General features: G+C 29.8%; 1 protein-coding gene across 1 annotated transcript; it reads right to left on the bottom strand.

Moving 5' to 3' along the window:
• Positions 1-8,138: 8,138 nt before the first annotated feature.
• Positions 8,139-23,369, bottom strand: LOC129988186 (phenazine biosynthesis-like domain-containing protein). The gene is made up of 9 exons (XM_056096341.1): positions 23,180-23,369; positions 18,560-18,661; positions 17,914-18,012; positions 15,291-15,400; positions 14,324-14,353; positions 14,156-14,241; positions 13,481-13,665; positions 10,904-10,966; positions 8,139-8,873 (listed from the first exon to the last, which is right to left on the bottom strand). The coding sequence occupies exons 1-9, from the start codon at positions 23,292-23,294 to the stop codon at positions 8,764-8,766; spliced, it is 900 nt and encodes a 299-aa protein (XP_055952316.1). The 5' UTR covers positions 23,295-23,369; the 3' UTR covers positions 8,139-8,763.
• Between the last annotated feature and the right edge of the window lie 227 nt (positions 23,370-23,596).

Genomic DNA, 23,596 nt, shown 5'->3' with positions numbered 1-23,596 from the left:
GTCCCTCATTTTTGTCGCCAAAAGGTCCCCAAGTTTATCATCAACTTCTGGAATTAGTGATTCGATATTCATTCTGTAGCCATTATTATATCAGTAAAACAATAGCAGACTTACTGGGCAGGGAAACAATATTATAAATTCGTAACAATGTGATTAAAAATAAATGTTCATAAAGATAAAATTACTAAAATTTATAATTTGATACATCGTTGATAGACGCATTTCAAATTTGAATAAAAAGAATTTAAGTCTTTACAATTTATTTTATTTGATAGATCATTAACTTTTTCTATTCTTTTCTTTTCTACCGGTTCAAACCAAACCCACATGGCGTCAATCTTGTACTCATAACTGGAGGACTGCAGGTGTAAGATTGAAAAGTAAGATGAAAGATTGAAAAAAAATCAAAAGAAAAATTGTTTAAAGATACACTTTCCACTTTTGAAGCATAATAAGATGACGAAGACCACAGTCCCTTTTATCAAATTTCCAAATCACAAAAACATGATGAAAGTTGAGAATTATATCGTCACAAACTTAAAGAGAGTTGAGACTTATGTGCCATATTAGAAACACGATGCATTTCCTATGGAAAATATTTCGGAATTCGAATAGTGTAATCAGAAGCCAGAGCAATTGACATATTGTTAAAAATGTAATAAAATCCTGTGTAAAATATTTCATTGGCATTCAAAGATATTTTACAATATATTGTCCTAAATGTAACAATCGAAAAATGTGGCATTTAAAATCGAATATAATGTAGTAAAATAAACATCGTCTAAGCACAATTATTTTTAATAAACTTAAACAAAGATGTTACGTTGTTTCATTGTTGAATTGTAAAGTTCAGAAATATTGAAAGGCTAGAGATCTAATGGCGTCATAGCCGATCTTCTGGACATCTGTAATAAATAAATAAATGTTTCATCGCTGAAGAAACGTCAGGAATTTAAGGTCAAGTTGTTTATAAGCTGGCATATTGACTATAAACTTCTATCATAAAAGATCATTCGAAACGCTCACCGGAGCAATTTGTTGAACTACAGAATGCAGCATTCAGTCATCTCATTAATAGCAGATGTTTACTAGAAATTTTTTTTCAAATCTTTAATGAGATTTTTAATTAAAATCTAATTACATTTTAACATCTGCTTCCAAAAAATTCAGAGTATGTTATTACATAAAAATGCTTTTGAGTTGTTTTAAACATGAAAATAATAATAATAATAAGCTTTTCAGTGATACTAATCTTATTTCTATACAATTTTTCGTCAAATTATTCTCCATAAAATTCTTTTTTAAACATATTTTTAAAACAATTTAAGCATATTTTAAAACAATATATATATGTTACTGCAATAATATTCACGGTATTGTGACTATTTTGCATACATCTTTTATGTGCAAGTTATCGCTGCTATATATTTCATAGTAAAGTAAATAAAAACAAATAAAAATAACTTTAAATCATGCTTTGATGTTTCGAGTTAGAGGAGTGTATCGCTTTTCAATTATTTTAACTAGAATTCAAAACCAATTGCTTTCGATAATCAAAGTTTATTGCAGAAGTTTTATTGCACAACTGTTGCAAAATATTGTCTACAAATAATTTATTAAAATCACAAATTAATATTATTTTTAAAATTGTTATTTTTTAAAGATATTATTTCATGAATTTTTAAACATTTATTAATTATATGATATTTACTAAAATTGTTAAATATTAAAAATGCAACTCTTTGGTCATGTTCTGTTCGAAATTTCTCTTCGAATTTTTATTGATAACCCTTCAAATTTTAACAAACCGTTTAATTGTATATAAAACAAATAAATAATGAAATTCATTTATTATAGAAAAAAAATAATTTCTTGTAACTATAAATATCAAACATCAATAGCATAATAAGCGTTTTATGGTGTCTTGAGAATTGTATTGTCTTTCACTTATTCCGATATTTTTAACATTTATAAAATTAAAGGCTATTATAAAATGAATTAATATTTTTCTCATAAAACCCCCTTTTATTCGTTGTATTTAGTTTTTAAATAATTAGTATTAATTAATATTTAATTTTTAATTTTTATTGGTACACATTTAACATTTCTCATTCCAATTTCTTTAGATCTTGATTTCCAGTTTACTACACAGATGATTTTTCATAGTGATAATTTTTACCAATAATAATTGCAAAGAAAAATTATCCATTTATCAATTAAAAATTATTTATTTTTATTTTGTTCCCCCCCCCAGCAGTATTTTTAAATTATTGCCTATTTTTTATATGATTATAGTTACATTAATATTATTCAAGTTGCATAGTCTGGGTGATAAAGTCTATCTGTCAGTACTGCTAGGCAGATAGGTTAAGAACTATCACGGGACCTCCTTAAAATATCGAACACCGGCAACAGCATGTTACATCTAGCTTGTCAGTAGGATTCACCTCTTTGAATTTGTCATGCTGCCATCTAGTGTTTATAATGTGAACGACGTCCACATATATCTTAGATTAGAAGTTATTTTCATGCTAGAGGTGAAAAAAATAACTCAACTTAAAAACTTAAACAAAAAAATACATCTATTTTAATTTAAAACAAAAAGAATTCTATTCATTAATAAAAAAGACAAAGTGACAATTCGAAGAAGTTAAAAAATTATGAATCAAATTTAAAATGCACTTTTTAAAGTGATATTTTCGGAAAAAACAAAAAATACTATGTTCCGATGTCGCATTCTCCCAAAGTAATGTATTATATTGTAAAAATAAGTTGTTATGATATCGACTGCACTTGGTTCAAAATAGCAAACTCCAAATATTACACGAAATCATTTAAACAACGGTTCTCTATTGCATAAAAACGAACAATTATTTCTGATACCAGTTACACAATATATGATTGATTGTTAAATTAACATTACGATTTTGAAGAATGACTTTTTAATTTCTAAAATCTAGATTCCAAACAAATGGCAATGATTGGCCTTGTACTACCATTTTAAAAACGTTTTTTTCTCTAGTAACATGAGAATGCTTCAGAGGAAACTGCATTTAACATATGTTAAATGAGTGATAGATTGTAAAACAAATGAGATGAACACACAATCTTTCTATTAGAAATATGCAAATAATAATAATAATAATAATTTATTTTTATTTCTATTCATATAAATCAGAAAAAACACCTAAGATACTCAAACGTAATCAAGCAAATTTTGTGTTTTAAATTAATATCCACTTTAACAAATAAAAATTTAAATGCTGAAATTCTATAATTTGATGCACAAATCTGTCATGTCTTTTAAGTACAAAGGGTACATAATTCATTATGCGAAAATCGTCATATTCAAATTTATTACTTAATTGTTCTTAGATACCGACTAATCAGCTAAAACCCTTTCCAAAAAATGTTAATGGGTCAATTTCATAGAAGACTCTTTTTGTGTATTAAGTTAAAAAAAGTAAATATTTTCGCACTGATAGAGAAAGAGAGTACAATTCAGGTGCAGTCCTCATCACCTGACTACTGACAAATTGTTATCAGGGTGAATATCCCCTCATTCAGATTCAGCAACGAAGACTAATCCTGCTAGAGTAAAATAGTTAATTTTTGATAACATATACATATTTTTATCATCCCATTTTCTATTAACAATTCATCAAAAATTTTTTAATGAAAAATAGGTTGCAATATCGGTTCATCATCTAACATTCTTTATTTGTATAATAATTATTTTCTAGGCCTTCTATGTTTATTTTGAATTACTTGAAGCCGCTTATATTCAAATTTCGATATAGTGAACATGATTCATTAAGAGTCGTCGGATAAAACGGAAAACTTTTTTGTTCTTATTTTAACTATCTAACTCTCTATTTTAGGAGTAAATATAGAATACAGTCGAATTAATCAGTTTACGCCGACAAAATATAATGTTTTTCCATACTTGTAATTTTTTTTTCTAAAATTACAATTAATCCTAATTAATGGCTTGTCCTGAAACTTATTAGGAAAGTGATAAAAATTTCCATACTATATAATTCTAATTTAATTAGCATTTAATCTAAACATTTTCACATTGAATCTATTCATAAATCATGCATAAATGTAAGTTAATAAGATATTTACTCACTTTGTTCGTCACGTTGCTTTCAATATAGTACGCGAGTTATTAGAGACGCGCCTAGCCATCCTGACTAGAGGTCCGATGTCGAAAACCTCACTGGTGGCGATACCTTACTATCCAAATTTCTAAAGACTTCAATGAATCTTCTTATTGTAACCATGTTGTTTATAAGGAAACTCCAGATTATATTAATGGAGAATAATATTAAAAAAAAGGTTATATTATATTAATTAAACCCCCGTTGCATTAATTTTATTTCATAATAGCTAATAAATATTTGGTAATATGTACGAAAGTAGCAGCATGAGAGCTTTTGGAACTTATATAAGATCATGATCTAATTTTAGAAGTTAATTTAGACAAGAATTAGTTAGAATTTTTAATTTAGATAAGATAGATAATAATAATAATAAAAATTTACTGTGCATCGTATTATTATAATATTATATGATGCATATAAGTTATTAACGTATTATTATACGACAGATAAAAATATGATATCGTGGATCGTATTAAATTATCAATTACAAGCTTCACCAGATCTAGACAAATTTAATTACATAAGTTATCAATTCATATAAAAATCTATTAATATATACGCAGCAATATTTATTTTTATGATGCATTATCATTATTTTTTTATAGTTTTTACGGGGAAAAAATTTTGTAAGTAGGAGATTAAAAGAGGGGAGTAAACGTGCTTAATTTTCTTGAAAACCTTAGCCAAAACTTCCTCGATAGATATATAATGAATGAAAACGTAATTTATTTATACATTTATATATTCATACATATTAATTTTAAACCCTAATTGTCCCCGTTCTGTGCATTAAAATTCTATTTTTTTAAATACATCTTAAATCAACAAAAGAATTAACTTTAATTACGAATTTCTATATTATAACAACTATTATGAAGAATTTTAAATCTCTTAAAACGTAGGAAAATATTATTTTTGGCAAAATAAAAAAATATTACCACTAGAAAAATAAAAGAAATGCCTCTTTTACATTCAAACCACATACCTAATGTACACTATTTATAATCATCGGTTAAAAAAAAATGAACAACCCTTGTCACAAAATATTGCATTTCCTCGATGAATCATAATCAACACATTAAATAAATTCCTCTTCAACTTGATCATCACTTTCCTCTGATCAAAAACTTCAAGCCAATATAGCCTGCCTCTAAGCACTTTCAGAAAAGATAACACAACAATTTCACACGAGACTTGTCAATTAATCACATAAAGTACAGCATAAAAATAATAATGAAAAAAGAAGCATTCAGTCGCAGATATTTCTCATAAGAGTTCATTGCTCCAAAGTCAACTTTCCTTTCCCTTTTTCTACTTTCCTTAACCTGGATTCGCCACCGCCGAATCGCTCTAGATAATTGTCGCAGGCGTTCACCTTCGTCGAGAGGATGCTTTGCCAGTCTCAGAGATGGAGATTCCCAAATCTCCATCTCGCAAACTTAATCTCTAATTAGGAACGTTCCACTTCATTTACGAACAGCTAAATCTAATAACAAGAATATCCATACCTCATTACGTCATAGGTAATACGATCAACGATACGATACGATACGATTTTCCCCCCTCCCCCACATTGATGAAATTTCCGATCCAACTATTGACATCACCCAAGCCTCATAAATGATCCAGAAACCTATTAAAAAAATAAAAATTCGTCATCTGATGCAATTTCCTCAAGTCAAGATCAACATTCTTCAAGTGATTTTTATCTGTTTTAAACCTTTCGCTTGAATCCAACAGATTCTAAAAGTCTAACCTAAAAACTGCGGTTGAAAACAGAAAAATTTCCCTTGAGAATATCCCGTTAAATAAAGATAATAAGTAATAAATAAAACCACCTATACCTGTTTCAGAAAGTGTGCAAATAGTCCCTCATATATCCATCCTAATCAGTGATTAGGGCCAGATTATTAAATAGGCAATTGCTTAGGGCCCTCAGCCATTTAAAGTTTTTTTTTAAGTTGTTTAGTTTTGTCCTTGCATTTAATAATAAAAATTGTACAATTGAACTTATTCAAATTAAAAATTATAAAAAATTTAAGTACTGTTTATATTAATTTTGTAACATCATTCTAGAAACATTCCAATTTAATTACCATTTGCAAGTTTTTATTTATTACGTTATTTTGTAATTAAAAAAATATACAGTGCTTTATAATTTCAAAAAATGGCCGATTCTTTAATTAAATATTATTCAGATTCTGTTAAAAAATGCTCGATTATTTATAATTTTTCATTTGCGAAAAATACAAAAGGAAAGTACAGTCGTCGTCAAAAATTTGAATCGGAAACCTTAAGGAATCTCCATGTTTTAGACTTCCAATCCAAAAAACACATTTACGGAATTATGCCTGTCAGTGAATTTAATAAATCTAAAACGCTGAAATAGAAAAGTAAAGAACTGATTGTTTACTACTCTGATTACTATAAAACCTAAAGAATTAGATGAAATTTCGTATACATGTTTAGCATCTAAATTGTAGATTCGTACCCATTTGGAATTAAATCCACACAGCTGTTGACCATCATTGATATGTATTTTTGCATGTACATAAGAACAACAATCAAAAAATGTAATAATTTAGATAGATAAAATTTGGTTCTATTTTAGCATTCTAAATTGTACATTCTTATCGGATTTTGAATCAAATCGGCCAACGTTGGCCGTTTGTTGGTCTGCACTTTTGTGTGCATATAAACATAACAGGTCAAAAACGCAACCAATTAAATAAATGAATTTGATATGAGACCTTTTGATTATATAATTGCGATTCTGTACTTAATTTTGGTTTCAGCCGGTCGGAAAGAAACATTCAAAATACATATTGGAATTATCGGTAGTTGTGTATTAATTCTATGCGGTGATTAATCGCCTAAAAAAAAGAACCTAAGTCCATAATTTATGAGCAGAGGAAGGGAGATAACACTTTTATTAAAGAGTATGCAGAAAACTTTTAAAAAACAATCATATCATCAGTTTAAAAAAAATGATTACATAATGCTGTTTGAAATCGTAGAATCATACTTTTAGAACAGAGTTCTTTCCTTTGGTATTTATTGAAATGTTTCGAATATTCCAACATACCTTCAAACAAATATGATTTTTTCGAAAAAAATGAAGTTAATTGATCTGAAATTTATACCAGATTTTCCATCCACTGTAAAAGCCATACTTAAATGGAATTACAAAGAATTCACTCAAATACGGGGGAAAATTAATAACTTTCCGAATTGTTTAGTTTTAAAGTAACACAAAAATCATTTCTGTGAGATAATAACTTTGAAAGATATGAACATCAATTTCCGTAGGCAAGTCATAGCGATTACCTACCTGATGACTGTTACCAAACCACTATTATGAGTCAAGCCTGATATTCAAATTCTGGATCTAGTTAAATGCCCTTTTAATTGTATGCCCCCTTTAATTATAATAGTTGTCATCTAATAAACACACACAAAAATGTATCTAATATCGTCTAGAAGTGGGTAAATACATATGCAATTGCTCAAAAATAAGAAAATAAAAACATTGTTGTAAAACAAATTAATTTTTCATACTTAAAAATTTTAATAAATAAAAAAATGTATGACTGAAATCTTAATTTTTAAATTCTAAAACAATGTAAAATTAATTTTTAGTTAATAACATGCTTTGGAGTTTTTGAAGAAAAGCATTAAACTTTTTATCATTTTTTATTAAAAATCTAATTAATATTTTGGCAGATAATTTCTTAGAGAACGCTTACTAGCCAAGAAATAACAACGTTCTAATGTTCTATCTTTATGTCCAAATGTCTCCCCTGTAGAGCATCCATTTTCAGCTATTCTTTTCATATTGCATTTCGCAATTTCAGATAGTATAAAGCTTATAAACATTATCAATTTAATAATAAAGGTAAAACAACAAGTCAAATAAATGTATTGAATATTAATTTATTACAGAAATTTTTTTACAATACATACATTAACAGAGCAAGTCATATATTTTTTAAGGGAATGAATAATAAGGATGTCATGCATCATGAGTTCATTGTCGGCATGTTCTAAAGTTTAAGGAATCAGTATATAAATATTCTTCATTTCTTAAATTTAATTAGTACTTAAATTTCGATTTTTTATTAATTCAGACTCAAGGCAAAGAATTATTAATCTTCATTGAATCATTCTATAACTCGTTCAGTTTCGTGACAAAGTTTATTATCAAGCAGTAAGCAAGTCCAATAAAAATAAATAAATATACTATTTCATTCGTCCTTTTCTTTATTTCTTTCTGTCCAAATGGAATTATTTTAAGTGAATAGTTATTTTATTATTATTTGGGGGAAAAGTTAGGATATAAATTCCGTCTCTTGCTGCTCCAAGATATTTAACATTGTTTTTAAGAGAAAATGTGCGTTCAACGGCATCCACTCGTCACCTTGCATTTGATAAAAGATGCTGGACAAAGTTAATTAAACTAGTTTCAGGTTAATTAAACTTTTAAATTACCAGAAGCCTCACATTCCAAGACAAAGACTTTTACTGAAAAAATTTCTTTTAGTAATTTGTTTTCATAAAATTATATCCTAAAATGCGAGCATCATTATAAAAATATTTTCTAGATATATATCTGCCCTTTGACCACAATTGAAGCATTCCCATCAATAAGAACTCTGCCTTTCTTGAGCTCAATATGTAGCTCTCCTCCTCGACGGGAGCATTGGCGAGCTGAAATACATAGCATTAAAATACATATTAATTCATACAGAAGGAGAGGTTAATAATGTTGAAGAAATTTTTCACTTTATCATTTTCGTCGATTTCAAATAACGGAAAAGATGGAAAATAGGCAAATAATTTATGTGAGTGTATAATAATGAACTGTGGGCTTAAAGAGAGAAAAATCAAAATAATTTATTTCAAAAATAATTTATTAGTAAATCGGTTTTAGTTACCGCGGCATTCATAATTATTCCAACCTGTTCCCAATTACCCCGAGACTGTAGGGTAATTGGCAGCACTTATTTTAGCTTCTGATCACAACAACGAATTGATTTGAAAATAATATATTTGAATTGATAAGAAACTACTGATTTTTGACTCAGAGTCTATTTTACTGTCAATTGCCAACACCCCGCCTCTCTAAAGTACATCTTTTTTAATATTGCTTTTCAATAAAAATATTTTATATTGCATATAAATTATTTAATACCTTTAATTTGAAATTATATATTCGAGACTTGCTCTCGCTGAAGATCCAATATTTCCACGGGCAAGATATTAGTTAAACTTGTCTGTAACATAATTTATCTTATGTTGGTATTGCTGCAAATTTCTAACGTTGTTTCACTCCTAGAGGGCATTTTTACAGGGGGGAAAATAAGAAACAGCTGCTAAATGAAAGCCGATTTAATATTCACTGGATTTTGTTATAAACTTGGTGATCACCAGGCGACTTAATGACTAATTTGACGACTTTGGCAACAAAATGAAAGGCCCAAAATATTCGAGAATCTTGGCGACAGCACCATTAGGTCTTGAATTTCGAAGAATTTTTGATGACTTTTCACGGGAGCTATAAAATTCCGAATCGTGTAGGAAGAAGAGAATAAATGAGTTGAGCTCAAGTGAGTATTTAGTGAATCCTTTCTTTGGAGTTTTAATCTCCAGTAAGTTCTTTTTGAGCACTTCTTGTTGTTTAATAATGAGATATTTCCTATGAGTTGTTGATTTCGACAAGTTTCATTTTGTGTATGCTTCGTCGGTATTTTGTTACCAATTTATCTTGTTTTCTTGTTGAATAAAGCTTCTTTTTCGTTACTGAGGCTACTGTTTTTTTTTTTTTTTTTTTCTTTCTTTACCTTGGGAAATTCTAAGATGACATCCATATAATCTGATCGAGGTTTCAAATTATCTAGGTTCGAAATAATACTCGAATAATTTAAAAATGAGACATTAATTTAACTAAACTAAACTGAAAGAATGTACTGCATCCATAACTTGGTTACAAAGGTAGAATAATTACGAATCAGATTTGTAGTAACATTTTATGTTATGCATGACAAGTCAAAATTTTAATGATACATTTTAATATACTTTACAAGGAGGGTCACTTTTAGAGCAAATCCTGAAGACAAAGTCTTTATGCATTTATGTCCCATTTATAGAAAATTATTATAAAGTATTCACATTTATATCATACTCCGGAGGTGTTTAAATTTGCTAATAATGGCAATTAGGGATTTAAAAAAATTCCTGCATTTTTCCTTGTTACACCCCTGGCTGAAAGGGACAGATAAAATTTATCTTTGCTTTAAATTGCATAAACTATACCAATTAAATCACAAACTGTAAGAGAAAATGAAGGAGAATTCTAAAAAAGAAAGAATTTCTGTATTAAGTTTTATAGAAGTTTAAAAAAACTTCTTAAAATAAAAATACATAATAATAATAATAAATAAACATTTCAAATAAAATAAATAATTACATTGAATTTTAATTTATAATTTAAACAAAATATAATCAAACTGGAAAACATTTCTGGAACTTTTTTTAACTTTTTCCTTTTTGTTACAGTTTTCTTAAGTTCCGAATTTTTGATTCAATGTAGAACCTTGATTTTTCAAACATTAATTGATTTATAATAAATTAGATTAAAAATATAAATTATCTGGGATAAATACAAATGTAAAAAATTAATCGATTTATTATTCCTTTCAATCTGAAACATATAAATATTATAAGCAAAGTTTCCTTACCATAGAGTTTATTTTTTTGCAAAATATTAGCCCAATATGGTGCAAGTACTGAATGAGCTGCGCCTAAAAGAAAATATTAAAATGTAATGACAAATAAAAAACAAATAAAAAGATATAAAAAAGGAATCAAGGCATGGCTTGAAACTAATATTTAAGAACAATGCTTGTATTTCCATTTAGTAGAGATATTATTGCTAAATATTTCTACCAAAGTATGTTTATCTCATCATATTGTTTCTTTGAGTAACATTACAGAATGACAGTCCTTTTACTTTCCCTTATATGTAGTATAAAGGAACTATAGTAATCGTCGAAAAATTCCAACTCAAGATTTTGACGAAACTTCTCGTTTTAGTCGTCCTCGAAGAACCTATTTTTGGAAAATGTTCGTCTGTCTGTCTGTGGCAAAGATAACTCAAAAACTCTTCGAGTTAGATGGTTGAAAATTGATATAGTTTTTTTGCACCAAGTTTGCAAATTTCTACCAAATTTTGAGTAAAATCTGTTCAGAGGAAGTCCGGCTGCTCGAATAGTAGTTAACACGATGGTTATAAAACGAATAGAGCTAGATAGATAAGTTTCAGTACACAGATTTCACATCTATAGTATAGCCACTTCTCAAATTTTGAGCCTAATACAAGTACGAAATGACTGTCTTACGGTCTGTAATTTCAAAAACATGTAAACGCAATAATTTTAAAATGCAATGACCTAAATATATCAAATCTGGTATGGGATTTTATGACTTATAAGTGCATTCTTTTTTGTCAATTTTTTTGTTTCAATCGGCTGAGAAAAGCGTGTTTAAAACACAAATTCGAGTTTGGATATTATTAATGGACTCCAGTCATTAATCGCGAATAACTCGCTAAGGATAATTGATAGATTCAGTAAAAATACCAAATTCACACCAAAAGTTAATATTTCGTAACTATTGTACGACAAAGCCACGTAAGGCGTTATCTGGCATGGCAAGTTTATTAGAGAGTATGCGAGGAAGTTTTAGGGAGACCATTTTCATTGGTTTTCCAGATCCGCCAGATTATATTAAAAAAAGAGCAGAGAACAAAATGAATTTATTGTCAAAAAATTATGATAATGGTTACATAATCATTAATCGAATGGTTCCCTTTCGACTGGTCTTTGACATATCTGTCGACCATTACTTCGAAGAATGTTACTGTCAATGATGTGAGATAGGCTTTAACTTTCCTTAAAAACTTCTTAGTCTGGCAGCTTTGACAGCCAGTTCTTCAATTCACAGAACAGATGAAAATCTCTCAGTTCTAAACCGTACTTTCGATGAAGGGGAACTAAGATGTCAGACCTTGTTCAATAGTTTGATCATTTGGTTTGAAGCAAACAGAGGATGCTGAAAGGCAACGAGTTAGCCTACCAGCATGCGAAAATTGCAATTTTGGAGGGCATACTTCTTTCTCCCTTAAAAGGAAATACGAAAAAATTCCAGACTAATCTTAGCCATAGATTGATAGTCAATTATGCACAGTGGTTTTCACTTCTTCAATATCCAACCGCCTTCATATTCCATTCAAGGAGTCTTTAGATGGTAGAAGAGTTGGTAATCGCTATACAAAAGTCTGGACTGTACAGCGAGTGATTGAATACTTTCGAACTAAAAGGTTTGATCAGATTTTGAATTTGAGATAAAACATGTTACTTTCAATTGCGCGATTCGATTTGGACTTTTTTCCTGACTTTCATGATTAAAAGATGAATCAGGGAAGTCAAGGAATATATCAGGAGACGAGTATTTGCACTTATCACACTTTTAGCTGTTAAGAACTGGATAATTAACCGTTATTCAAAGTCAGTGGATAACTAAATTTTCATTATTTCTTTTTTAAAAATCTGTAATATTGTTTATTTGCGCAGATAGTTTTACAGTAAGACGAAGAGATTTGTAGATATTCTGAATAGATATTAGATAAATTATTCTCTATCTTGAAAGCCATTTGGCGACAAATTTTGCGATAAAAATAATTGTTTTAGAAAACACAAGCATTTTAGGAATATATCTAATAAAAAGCAATTATCGCTTTGGAGAGATAGCCGCGCATTGTTGCAGTTATTTGGTAATGATTTGCTGTAGCATGTGTGTGGTCAATTTCTGTAAGTACTATTTTTGTATACGCGTCAACTTTAGCTAGTTGTGTTTCTCGTTTTTCTTGTGAAGTAAAGCGTGCCACCTATGCTTCATGTTTTCCGGAATATTCAAAGAGTAAAACGACATAATGCATTATCCAGCGTTTTGGACTTCTTTTACAGTACACCCACCAGTGATTGATTGGATTTCGGTAACAATATTTTGGTCCCACATAATGAAGCTAGTAAAGAGACAAATGAAGTCGGATTCTGCATAAAGAATGATAGGAACCTGGGACATCTCATGCACCAGGGACATTTGAAGTGGTATTACTTTTAGGAACTTACTTTAAAAAAGTAAGTTTAGGAGAACGTAAATCCGAACTTTCAACAAACTCTTGTCGTTACTTAAGATTTTCCATGTATTGTTCATTTTCTAAATTGGTATTACACACAGAGAGAGGCATTTTTTACCTGTAACAGGATCCTCTGATATTCCATACCAAGGCGAAAAATATCGAGAGACGAAATCATACATGTTGCCTTTTTCATCAGTGCACTCATCAGGCGATCCTTTCAAGGTGATAATGAGACCTCCCATGTCGGGTACTGCATCTAAAAGACCAGCATCATTTGTCTGGATCGATTCAAGCTCTTTCCTGTAAGAAGATATATATAAAAATAATTTCATAAGTAATTGTTTTAAATAATCGTTTAGGTCAGGCTTTCTAAGCTGTGTATCGCAAATCAGCCTCTATCTATTTTTGGATCTATTTTTCATACGATTTTATAACCGATACTTTCTTCCTCCACAAAAGTTGTTATATATATATATTTCAAGAGGTAAATAAAATGATCTCATCTTAATTAAACTTCATTTGTGTCATTGTCTAAGAAGTTATGTCACTATTTAATATATCACCTGGTTTCCTACGAGTGTGTTTTAAATGAATCTCTATATGACAATATCAATTGGATAATTGTTTAGTTAATGATAATTAAAATTACAAAATAGAATTGCGAATAATTATTTGAAATATATTCACGACATTCAATAAGCAATTGCCATTTAATCATTTGGAATGTAATTCAGTAGCATAAGAAAAAAATTAAATTTAAATTTTTAAATTTAAAAAATGCTAATTTTACCTCGTCACATCGTCACTTAGTCGTATTAGCAATTCGTTGTAAAGTGAAAGGACAACTTCTTGCACAGGCAAATTCTTAACTGCGGCCTATTGAAAATATAAAGTTATTTAAAATTGTTAAAGGAAAAAGAAAAGGTGAGAAATATTTCATTGTGTATTTCGATCTTACTTCAACAACTGCTTTGTATTTGTCATGAACCTAAAAAAAAAGAAAAGAAATATCATATTATAAAATTTTTTAAAGAAACGCAGAATTCGCAATATTATCATGTATGCGCGTTTAGAGAATGTTAAAGCTGCTTTCATTGGAATGGCATTTGATTTTGAAAAAGTGTCCGTTCCAGTAATTTCGTCATATGACCACGATTCAAAAGAAGGCTTGTATCCAAAATAGCCCGCTTGTCTCTTGAAATTATGAAGATAAGCTAATTGCGGTAAGTTTTGGGATTTCAAAGCAAACGCTTCCGGGTGATTTTATTCCTCAAAAGAATGAAACGCAATAAGATAAGCGCATTTTCGTCTCGTCATTAGGTCTTGATATTGACTTTTCCATTCTTTTAGATGCATTTCCCTTCATCATATTTTAGTTTGGCAAAATAAACACTCCTTGGTGCATACTCAAAAGCACTAGAGGTTTCAGAATTTACAACAAATTAAAAACTTGAATGTTAACAACTATACAGTGGTTCATCAGAAATTTTCAAAGCTCCATTGGAAATATATTTTAGCTTTTAGAAAATATTTTTTCTCTCTTCTTAATTCATTGGTTTAATTGCTCAAAATCCCATTTTGAGTTTATGCTAGGAAACGGACCTCATAATTTTAAATCATGCTCTAGACAAGAATTATATTTGAGCCCTTAACATATCCTCGAAGCATTTCCATAGCGTTGACTGAAAAAATGCTTGCTAGAATGGCAGATGAAAAAAATATATAAACCCTCTCCCCCTCATATAATAGGCGATTCTGCTTCAGAATCTGATCACGGATTTGCAGTATATGATGAACCCGAAGACCGAAGACCAGCCTCAGCGGTTGATTTATTTGATTATATTATCTCAAAAAGAATATTCATTTCATTAGTGTCACATAATTTCAAAAATTAAAAATTAGAGTGTTATGAAATTAGCAAAACATGGATGAGATTCATCTGCTGGAAGATCAATCTGTATTCTGTCAGAGGCTATCTTCTGTGCTTTCAGTATTCCACTAACAGTTTCGAACTCCAAGACCTCGGATTCGTTGCCTGAAAAAGTCAAATGACAGGAACATGAAATAAACTTGCTATAACAGGTACCATTATTAAATGTTTCCAAAAAATATAAAAACTGCAGTAGACTTCCTCAAATAAAATCAGCACGACTCCTGCTGTGAAAAAATATAGACATACAGATTAAAAAATGGTTTTATTTAAATGGAGTAAAAACTTTAATGACTATCTAACTAGTAACAGAAATATTTAAAAAATATTCTTAAAAGCTTTTTAAATATATTTTTAATATTAAGTTCAGTGTTATTATCTTTAGATAATAAAGTTTTTTAAGATAAAAAAGATAAGCAATTAATCAGTCTGCTCACAAGTGGTTCATATTTATGTTTCAACAATAAATTAGTAAAGTAAGTTTATTTTCAACTAATTCTATGTTAAGTAATTTTTAAAACTGGTGGTACAGCAAAATTCTATTGCGATAAAGTTTTGCAAGAATCAAAAAACTAATAGAGCAGTTGGAGAACTGATGAGGTATAGATGCATCGAACCCTAGTTTTAGGCTTTGTTCTCACGACCCGCGATTTAACTTACCCGAGATGCACGTCGGAATTCGACAAATGATCAGATTCCTATAGTATGCATTCCCCTCCCACTCCGAATGATAATATACTTCGCGCGTATACTATCATATTGCCAGAATGGTCACACTAGTATAGGTCTTCGTTACTGACTAAAATCCATTAAAAATATTTATAAATTGCTTTTCTTGGCTACGAGATTCCCTTTTATTCTATAAAACACTTATCTTCTTCCAGCCACATAAAATTGTTGATCTTGGCTAAGACACTAAATGCCTTGCATGGGATCGGTGAATAACAGTTAAGAAATATTTGTCATTTACATGGATCTAGAATTTTTATTGAATTAATCGTGCAAATATGCATTTTGAACGTCTTTTTTCGATCTATTGAAACCAAAATTTGACACTATAGTCATATACACTATTTCAAATTCCATTTATTTAAGTTATATCGTATTTGAGATATTGCGCTAACAAGAAAAAAATGCGAAATAAAGACCGTTAGACGACAAGCCCTTTAAGAAACTTGACTAAAAATCTGACATGTGTTCACATTTTAAATTCAAGACCTACGTACTCAATTTCATTTATTTAACTATATGCGCTTTGAAATTATCAATTTGACTTGTACTCGGACAGCAAGACTTCCTCAAAATGAATTTCGTTCAAAATTAGACAGAAATCTATAAATTCTTTGCAAAGTTCATTTATCAAATTTTATACAACTTGCTCAAAGCGTTTTTCAGTTATCGTGTTTGCAGACAAACAGATACAATGCAATTTTTTTTTTAATCAAGGAGGTCTGAAATGTGACTCGAGTTCGAATTTTCAGACAGTTACAATACGTTCTCTCTGTATATGAAAAAAATATTAAAACCAGAGTAATTAGAATTATCTTTTATATTAATCATACAGTAATATACAGATTGTATATTACTTTTGAAATCTGCAAAAAAGTGCTCATTTTAGAATGTCAAATAGAATGAACTTTTATAGTGAACCAAACAAGTTTTTCCTTTGGTTTTTATTTGATTCTCTTCTAATTTTTACTTTCTCGAGTACGTAGTATAGGGAAACTATAGCAATCGGTAAAAAATTCGAACTCGAAATTTTGACGGATCTCCTCGTTTTAGATCTCCCTGAGTTATAAAAACACATTTTTGAAAAATGTGCGCCTGTCTGTGGCAAAGATAACTAAAAAATGTGTTGATTTATATAGATGAAATTTGACGTAGGTCTTAATACCAAATTTGTAACTTTCTATCAAATTTCGAGCAAAATCCGCTCAAGGGAAGTCTGTCTGACCTACTGTTCGAACATAATTTAATACCATTAATGCAAAACGAGGATAGTTAGATAGATAAAACTCGATGCACAGAATTAACATCTATAGTCCTGATACCTTTCAAATTTTGAGGCAAGTAAAATAAGGAATCCATCTGTCGGACTGTATTTTCAGAAACATGTAGGGATTAATCGCCAAATTACTCGCCAAGGATTGCATGATAGATTCAGCAAAACTCAACAGGCAGGCCGAAGGTTAAAATTTCGCAACTATTGTACACCTATGCATTGGAAAGTGTTCTCTGGGATGACACTTTTATTGGCGTGTACGCGAGGAAGGTTTAGGAAAACCACTCCCGTTAGTTGATTAAACTTTACAAATTTACAAGAGTGTTGCTTGTAGAGAATGCTTTTTTTCAGTCAGTAAAATTGTTTTGCATAATTTATGAAGGAAAAGAGTACTATACACTAAACCTAATCTTTATGTGCTATCTTAAATAAGGCTGCCTTATTATTTTATAAACAACAACTAATGAGAGAAAACTCATGTTATATTTATTTTCAAAACATGAATCAAAACATGTGCCTTCAACAATTGCGTTATAATGCTTTCTCCTTATAAACGAGACTGTATATTAGAAAGTAGCAAATGACATCAACAAATTAAAATTCGCAATTTACTTACTATATTCCATAAGCAAAACAGCAGCAGTGGCTAAGGTAGCATGCCCGCATAAAGGCACTTGGCGAAGTGGAGAGAACCAATCCAGAGAAAAACGTTTACCTGTCAATAAAATATAAAAATCAAGCGTGTTCTCTAGTAAAATACAGAATTCGGAAAAACACACTTTTAAATAATAGAAACCATAGGCAAAAACAATGAATATTCGACACGAATAACGTTTACATATCAAAATTTGTTACAGAAAAAATTCTCCGTTAAATTCATATTGTTCAGAACTTAATATACAGAGATTCATTTTCTTTTTTAATCTTAATTGAAACTGACAAAATTTTAAATAGAAACATTTCTTTGAAAAATATCCCTCTTTTATATATTTTTAAATAATGCACATTTTTTATCATTTAATGTTATTATTACAACACTTTAATGTTATTATTACAGCACTTTAATGCTATTATTATAGCACTTTATTTTATTTTTTTAATTATATAATTTACTTAAAAGATAATCTAATATTTTGATTGAGCAGTGTTATTTATTAATACGGAAAACTTAATTTTACTACTTACATTGACAGATGCCTTTTGAATGGTAGCGAAAGATTGCTATGAATTTAATTAATAATAAGAACCAACAGTGTGCTCACCACTTTGAAAAGTGTCACTTTCCATTATCGTTTTCAAGAAAGCAGTTTCTGAAAGATTCATTTCAGAAGCAATTCTTTGCTTTATATCATTATCAGTATCATAAAAGATAAAAATTTCGTTAATCATGGTATGAGCAATATATTTCATGCTTATATTCACAAACCTGTTAAAAAAAACATATACAAGGGATGTACAAGGTTCTTATACAAGGGTGTACGCTGCATACCTTGTTGTTCCACAAGGTATGCAGCGTCTAATATTTACAGATTTGGATAGAATATGTCAAGACGAGAATTTTGATATATAACATGTGGGTCCCCGAATAGAGCATCATAGTTTAACTATGCGAAGAACGTTCGTTACGAATCCGATAGTCTATGTACCAAATCACGATGCATACGACGATTGCACAAGATGGAAGCTTCCCCCAGGTGACTATGGAAATTTGAGGCAACCAATAAGAGGAAAAGCGCGTCTGTAAGGGAATATGCAAATTCTTATACAGCTCTGTTCCTTTTCAAAATTCAAACCAATCACCATTGACCGATCTGGATGGTTTAAAGAGGTTTGACTTTCAGGCACGCTGATTAATAAGGTTGAATGTGACGAAATTGATTTTAATCGGATCTGATTCTGGGAGGAGACGCACTTCCACCTCCACGGATATGTTAACAAACAGATCTGGAGGTTCTGGTCCACTGAAAATCTTCATCATGCAATAGTTTGGCTACTGTATCCACTTAGGCTCACAGTTTGATGTGCGTTATCTGCCGAAATCGTCACTGGGCCAGTTTTTCTTTTCTTTTAATCAAAACTGTCACCGGTGCAGTTTATTTTGATGCATTGAAGGACGCTGTCATCCCATTTTTTCATGGCATAAACAAGATAATCGACATTTTTGGTTTATGTAAGATGGTGCTAGACCTCATCGCACTCAGCAGAACATTTTCTCAATAGACAAACTGATCGGGTTGGACTCCGGAACAGGCAATGGTATAGAGTGGCCACCTTATTCGCCGGATCTTAACCCATGTGACTTTTTCATGGGGACGTCTGAAAGACACAGTGTATCTCATAGAAACCTCAATATTGGACAACTTGAGAGCAGCAATTGAAACCGAGGTCGAGGAAATTGGAGCAGATATTTTATCGCAGAAACCAGTTGCGAACTTCTATTCCAGACTTCACATGTCATTTGTTTGAACGTCCGACATTTCGAAAATCTGTTGTACTAAAAGTTCTAAATAAAAATTGATCTTCACTTGATTTTGTTTCTCATTTCTTGAAATTTTCATGGCACAAGATTCACAACTTAATTACACTGTGACGCTATATTCGGGGACCCCAATTGTTATACATCAAAATACTTGTCATAACGTGTTCTATTTGAACCTGTAAAAATTAGACGCTGCATACCTTGTGGGATACTCTGTGTATGTGTACTTTTTTTATAATTGCAAAAATGTCAATGGAGCCGAAAACATCATGCTCCATTTCCCCCTTGATACTTCCTACGCCACTACGATTCTGTATCAGAATTTTTTTTTTTCTAATAAGTATAGTGACGATAAGAAATGCAGATACCCCAGGTATTAAGTATAAAATACGAAAAAAAAAATACTGTCCATCGATTGCAATGCATATTTTGTATATCATAATTTCTAATCTAATACAAAATCTTATGCATAAATAAATATTTAAAAAAAAAGCCTTAGTATAGTATATTTCTTAAAATCGAATAAAAATTTTTGAAAAAAAGCATATCATAAATATTCTTGGGAAATATTTAATATTTATATAAAAAATGAGTAGTTACTTGAAACTTCTAAAACATATTACTGCTAACAGTTATTGTTATTATTTCTACCCTTTCGTAAGATATTTTTTTAAATATATATATATATCATTTTTTATTGTAACTTTTTATGTATTTGACTTTGACTTGTACGCTAGTTACCTTTGGTAACAAGCTGGTCCATCTAAATAGCTGCGTTTAATTATTATTAAATTTCTTATACATAAATTTAATGTTTGCGATTCCCTGAAAAAGAATTCTAACTGTGGTAGACATTAGAGCCATAATAATTTAATAACTTTGTACATATTTTGTTTATTGTATACATGAATATTTCCAATATAATTAATTGCCACTACATCAATTTGCCATTAAAGTCTAATTGTTCGGTTAATTTATTGTAGCATGTTATTTTTCGCGATGTTGAAATTTCACTTCCTCATTCCGTATGCAATCAACGCAATATTAAACTGAATCTTTTCTTTTTTTTTATTTTGCTTTTAACAATAGAAGAAAATCACACGATTCAGTATCTGATGAAATAATCAAAATAATTTGAATTTCTTGCAACAATGAAACATACTGATGAAAATTGCGTATATTATTAATAATTAATATTTACATATTGTATATAATTATCAATTAACATCAATATTGTTAATAATTAACATTTTTAAAAATTGATAAATTCAAGGAAAATGCTTCACTTCAACTAAAGTGATGCCATTCAAAAGTTCATTTTTGTTTTTTAGATTTTAAAACAATGTAAAAATTATTTTGGGGGGAAGCATTTCGTATACTTGTGAGTATTTATGGCCTCTGTTTTAGTCGGCGATTTTAAGATCACATGAAGATCGCCATGCTCTATTATACATAAAGCAATCAATTTGCGATATTTCTCATTTGCTTGATAATTAAACCCGTGGACCGTGAATATCCGCAAGTACGCATTTTCAGGAAGTTATTAAGGAAAAGACACCAAAAATTTCTCATTTTTAATAAATTAAAGTATTAATTATTTTTTAAATTACTTTGGGGTGCGCATTCCCATTTTTCAAAGTATATTCGTACTAAATTTGGTAGTTCCAAGTTGAATGATCTGGCCTGTAGAGTGCCAGTTTACAATCTTAGGTTCACTTTATTAGTTGTAGAGAAGAACTGAATACAAAGCGATTGTATTGTAAACATTAAAAAAAATCGATCTCGAGATTTTGAATCATTTCTAACTATCCTGCCTATGAAAAAATAATAATAATTACACGTTTTTTAAATCGATATCTGTTTGGGAACACAATTCAAAAATGTTCTATGTCTATAGTCTGTGTATTTTCTGTAGGCGGTTCAAGGTCACATTTTCTACCGCGTTACTGGTACCAGACAACCAATAACGAGGTAGAAAATGTGACCTTGAACCGCCTACAGAAAATACACAGACTATAGATAGGTGAAACTGATATCAGACTTTACTGCTAAAATTGTAAATCTGTACCAATTTTTTTTACAATGTTCTTGACACAATAACATTTTTAATAAAAAAGTTTCTTTCACATCTCTGCAATCAAAATCTATCGAGTAATGAAGCTTTAAATTTGAATATTTTAGGCGAATCCATAGCCGTGGAAAGGAAATGCTATGAATTCATTAAGGTCTTTCCTCAAAGATGCCATTGAAATGGCGATGTTCAAAGTTTCATAATTCAGTTACATTTAGCCATGCAAGTTGAAAATGATAATGTCTTAAGACTCTTTAAATAAATATATAATAGGACGAAAAAAGTATACAAAATTATTTTTTTTCTGACATATATTTACTGCCCGTAACAACATAAAAATATAATTTCTTGCATCATTTAGAAAAAATTTCGATTTGGAAATACACGGTTATCTGCAGTAGTTTACAAATTATTTGTAAGGCCATGATTACAGTGGGCACTCTGTATATAACCAGCAGGAATGGTCTACCAGGAACTTTCTCGCATACTTTCCAATAAAGGTTTTATACCCCCTCCAAACAACATAAAATTGTGGTCCTTGTGTAAGGCTGCAAATATCTTGCATGGCATTCGCGAACCATAATTGTTAATGATCTTTGATGTGAATCTTACATTTTTACTCAATATATCGTGTGAATTTCGGACGCTCCCCCCCCCCCGTCGGTTGAGACTAAATTTGACTTGGAACGGCGGCTGTAATCGCGATCACCAACTAATTTCATTGATTTAAGTTATTGCATTTGCATGCTAAGTATGAAAGGATAAACAACCAATCCTTCGACAAATTTGGTTCAAAATTTGGCAAAAATCTATATTTAGATGCTAGACCTTTGTACTAAAATTTATATAAATAACTTTCTACATTTTTGTAATTATTGAGTTCTCATGTACTCAAATCTTCTTCTAAATGAATTTCTTTCAAAATTTGATATTTGATCGGCAGTCTATATACAAAATTTCCTCCATCTAGCTCAAATCACTTTTAAATTACGGTGTTTACAAAAAGACATAATGTGTTTTTCGAATGTAGGCAGATTTGAAATGTGAAGATTCATCAAAATCTCGTTTCCGAATTTTTCAATATTTTTTCTATATTTCATATGCAACAAAATAAAACAAATAAATGACACTCACTGTCATCATTCGATAATTTAACAAGAAACTGAAATAAATTTATATTGGAGAAAAGAAGTTAAATAATTAGATAAGAAAAAGGATAGAAAGGATCTACTGTTTTTAATAAACTTAAAAACGCACGAAACACAAAGTTCTGTTCCATAATTAAAGTTAATTGACTTCATTTATGAAATGATATAAAAAGAAAACTCACATCATCGAATGGCAAAAGACACACCGCAGCGGGATTCCCACAAAAGGGATGTTTAGCAAAAGCATCCACAATATAAATAGGGAAGAATTTCGCTTTGTCCGATTTAGAATTATTCATTTTGAAGTTGAAGTTCACACAGTTATGCTGAGGCTTCCGAGATTCGTCGATAGAGCTTCTTCTATACTTTAAAGATACGCCGAACGATTGCGGCAAAAATTTCATAAGGAAATCCGAGATAAGATATATCTAAAAAAAGAATTATCTCAATGGAACCACGCCGAAAGGCAATTTTATCTGACTATGGTTATTTTTGTCCGTAACATGACAATAGTTTTAATTTAGAAAAACATATGCTTGACTGTAAATGATAAGCTCCAAATTTTTTCAGAATCAAACAAAAATTGATTAAGCATCTTTCA

This window comes from Argiope bruennichi, chromosome 10 (genome assembly GCF_947563725.1).
Source record: "Argiope bruennichi chromosome 10, qqArgBrue1.1, whole genome shotgun sequence".
NCBI lineage: Eukaryota > Metazoa > Arthropoda > Arachnida > Araneae > Araneidae > Argiope > Argiope bruennichi.
This window is presented reverse-complemented; position numbering and strand designations above follow the sequence as displayed.